Source organism: Sinocyclocheilus rhinocerous, unplaced genomic scaffold, assembly GCF_001515625.1.
Source record: "Sinocyclocheilus rhinocerous isolate Xijiao unplaced genomic scaffold, SAMN03320098_v1.1 scaffold843, whole genome shotgun sequence".
NCBI classification, from domain to species: Eukaryota; Metazoa; Chordata; class Actinopteri; order Cypriniformes; family Cyprinidae; genus Sinocyclocheilus; species Sinocyclocheilus rhinocerous.
In genome coordinates, this window is record NW_015655383.1 from 480,138 (window position 1) to 483,959 (window position 3,822).

At 36.2% G+C, this 3,822-nt stretch overlaps 1 protein-coding gene across 1 annotated transcript in view; it reads right to left on the minus strand.

The window, feature by feature from the left end:
* Positions 1–3,822, minus strand: part of LOC107718008 (utrophin-like) — a 200,930-nt gene that overhangs the window by 155,930 nt on the left and 41,178 nt on the right. The window contains exons 33-34 of the mRNA XM_016524923.1: positions 2,308–2,547; positions 1,426–1,598 (exon numbers count right to left, since the gene is read on the minus strand). Of these exons, the coding sequence (XP_016380409.1) occupies positions 1,426–1,598; positions 2,308–2,547 (413 nt within the window). The remainder of the gene's footprint in view (positions 1–1,425; positions 1,599–2,307; positions 2,548–3,822) is intronic.

Below are 3,822 nucleotides of genomic sequence, written 5' to 3' on the forward strand. Positions count from 1 at the left end.
ATTCTATGTGTGTGTATTTATAAATACACATAATAAACATACACAGTACACATGCATATATTATGTAAACAAATACTTTTATTTTGGATGCGATTAATCGCGATTAATCGTTTGACAGCACTAATATTATTATAGTTGTATTAATATTTGGACTTGGCTTTTACTTTTAGATTTTCAGTTATTATTATTTTATTACAATTTATTTACTTATTTATTTACTTACCACTTTTGTAATGTGCTGTTGCTGTTGTTGTTGGTTTTTTTTTCTCAGTTGCCAACACTACAAATTTTTGCTTAGTTTTTTTTAAATTTAATATTTATGTTCTTTTGTTTCATCTTCATTTTAATTAACAAAAATGTTCTTAAAAATCTTAATGGGCTTCATCCAATATTTCTGTGTAAAATATGGCATGTTCTTGACAGGTTTTGTGTGACTGCATCTCAAGCTTATTCTACAACAGTAAAAAAAAAAAAATGAAAATTGATATAAATAAATGATAATTGTGATGTAATCATCATTATACTACAAAGGCAACTTTTTAACTAATTAGCACTGATGGTATTATTCATCATTTTAATTTTGCTTGAAAATGTCTATTAGAGTGTGATGTTTCTTTAAATCAGAAGCACTCTGCACCGGAGTTAATGAAGGTTTGAGTAGTGAGATACTGGCATTGGCTTCTCCCTCATCCTCATGCATTTATAATAGTCAAAGTCAAAGTTTATTTATAAAGCACTTTTTTTAAAACAACAAGTGATTGTCAAAGTGCTGTACACACATAAGAGAATAAAAATGTCAGTGATTACGAACAGTCAACAACACAATATACACAACACAAACAACACAACACATAATATCCAGGGACTTGACACATTTCTCTATGGACCAATCATCAGCACATATTCCATATAGGTACTGAGAGGGCATATCCTCCCTCCCTCCAACTAAATTCAGAATAGGCATTGACTGCTATGGGTTTTTAAATTATTACATTTGCTGCCCCCAATCTCGAATGCATGAGCACATCCTTTCCTGGACTCCTCCATTAGCATGTTACGAATGGGCAAAATAACATTAGGAAATCTACCTTCAATAAGGAGAAAATGAGGAAATATATGCTTGAATGCTAACTCTTCCTAACCCACTGCAACCAACGCTCACACACATCCAACTGGAAGAGCACTACAATTAAAGAGATGGATAATTACGACCTCCTTCATAACTAGAGATGCAATATTATAATCTCTCATACTGTATTCATCATTGGTTTCATGCAATAACTACTATCTTGTCCAACAAATGAAATGCAAAAGTTTTTTTTTTTCAGGTTCACTTTGTGACTACGGACCATAAAGGGGACACGGTGAAAGACTGCTCGTCTAGACAGGGAATTATGGAGAAATGCAGAGTCATTCCAGACTCACCCTTTCCTCTGGCTGTACATGCGGTTGACTCTGTCCCACTCTGAGTTCAGCTGTGTCAGGGCATCAGATAACTGTGCCATCTCCTGTCTGGAAGCTTCCAGAATCACATCAGGCTGGCGCTCATTAATCACTTCAACCTGCTCACCCAACCGCCCCAAACTCTCCTTTATATTCTAGAAACAGAGACACAGAGAAGTCAACACAAAACCAACAGAACAACTGAAAACACCCATTGCTATAGTCAGTTCAGCCTCTATTTTAGACTGCTAGTGAACAGGAAGTTATTATGGTCAACAGTTTAGCTCACACTTTACGAGTAGACTGTAGTTTGGCAAGCTAGTTTCAAAGCAGTTTCCCCAACACTTGTACTAGCATACTGATATTTGTGACACTGGAGCACAAAACCAGTCTTAAGTCGCTGGGGTATATTTGTAGCAATAGCCAAAAATACATTGTATGGGTCAAAATTATAAATTTTTCTTTTCTGCCAAACATCATTAGGATATTAAGTAAACATCATGTTCCATGATGATATTTTGTAAATTTCCTACCGTAAATATATCAAAACTTAATTTTTGATTAGTAATATGCATCGCTAAGGACTTAATTTGGACAACTTTAAAAGGCGATTTTCGCAATATTTTGATTTTTTGCACCCTCAGATTCCAGATTTTCAAATATGTGTATGTCGGCCAAATATTGTCCTATCCTAAAAAACCATACATCAATGGAAAGCCCATTTATTCAGCTTTCAGAGGATGTGTAAATCTCAGTTTCCAAAAATTGACCGTTTTGACTGGTTTTGTGGTCACATTTGGACTTCTTGAACCCTGTTATGAAGGAAACTGTTGTGTCTAAGCAAACTCCTGTAGTGTGTCTGACCCTGAGCGTGTCCTCCTGGCTGGAGAAATCCTCAAACAGGCCTCCGCTGAGCTCTGAGGAGTTCAGGAGCAGCTCATTGTCGGCCATGGCCAGCAGAACCTTATTAATGTCCAGCAGATAGTCAGACGGGGAGACAGATGCGCTCCTCTCATCCTGGGGAGAGAGGGATGACTCTGAGCTCTGAAGAGGAACAGACGATGATTCGAGCACAACTGGCTGAGTTCTGATGATATGAAGCTCCTGCAGAGAGACAGAGAGAGAGAGAATATAGTGAATATAACAACCACAACCATAAACAGCCATAACACACAGCCGCAAACATTTTTGTAACATAGCCGTTAGAGTCATAACATAGCTGTAACCGTATCTGTAAAATAGCCATAACACAAATGTAAACATAACTATCATTAATTTAACACAGCTGTAACATAGCCATAAACAATGCTGTAACATAGCCATAACAAAGCCAATAATCACCGCTGTAAAAATAGCCGTAGCATAACTGTAAAGTCATAATAGCACAAAACAATTGTGTAACAAAGTCGTAACAGCTGTAAGTACTATTGTAACACAGCTGTAACAGCCAAAACATAGCTTTAGCACAGTTGTGAACTTAACTGCAACACAGCCGAAAACATATCCATAATAATTCCTGTAACACATCCATAAACACAGCTGAAACAGTAGCCGTAACCACTATAAACACTGTTGTAACAGTCGTAATGCAGCCAAAACATAACTTTAACTCATCTGTAAATGTAGTTATAAAATAGCCATAATACAACCGCAAACATAGCCACAATCATTGTTTTAACAGCTGTAACACAGCCATAAAGAATGCTGTAATAAAGCCTTAACGTAGCCAAAACATAGCTTTAACACAGCTGTAAAATACACATAACAGCCATAAAAATAGTTGTAATAAAGCCTTAACAGCTGTAAACACTGTTGTATCAGTCATAACACAGTCAAAACATGTAGCTGTAAAATAGCCAGAGCCATAAAATTGCCATAACAGCCATGAACAAAGATGTAACAAAGCTGAAACACTGTTGTAACAGACACAGTGCAGGCAAAATATTACTTTAACAAAGTTTTAAACATAGCTTTAATACAGCTATAACAAGTCAAGTCATGTCACCATTATTTATTTAGAGCTTTTTACAATGCAAATTGTGTCAAAGCAGCTTTACAGTATTAAATGGGGAAATAGTGTGTCTTTCTCCTCTGGCCAGACAAACCCAGTTTAAATCTAGGCTGCAGCAGAGTCAGATTGTGCTGTACAGTGTTGGGCAGTAACACATTACTTAGTAACGAGTTACTGTAATTTGATTACTTTTTTAGTAACTGAATAATTTAACGCGTTATAATTTTCAAAATAGTAATTAGAGTATAGTTACAAGCCGAGGTCTCTATACGTTACTGCCGCATTACATTGCTGACAGAATGCAGTGTTTTATAATCTAGAGATTGTAAAAAGGATGTAGCACACGCACTGTCGAGTCAAGTGCCAGT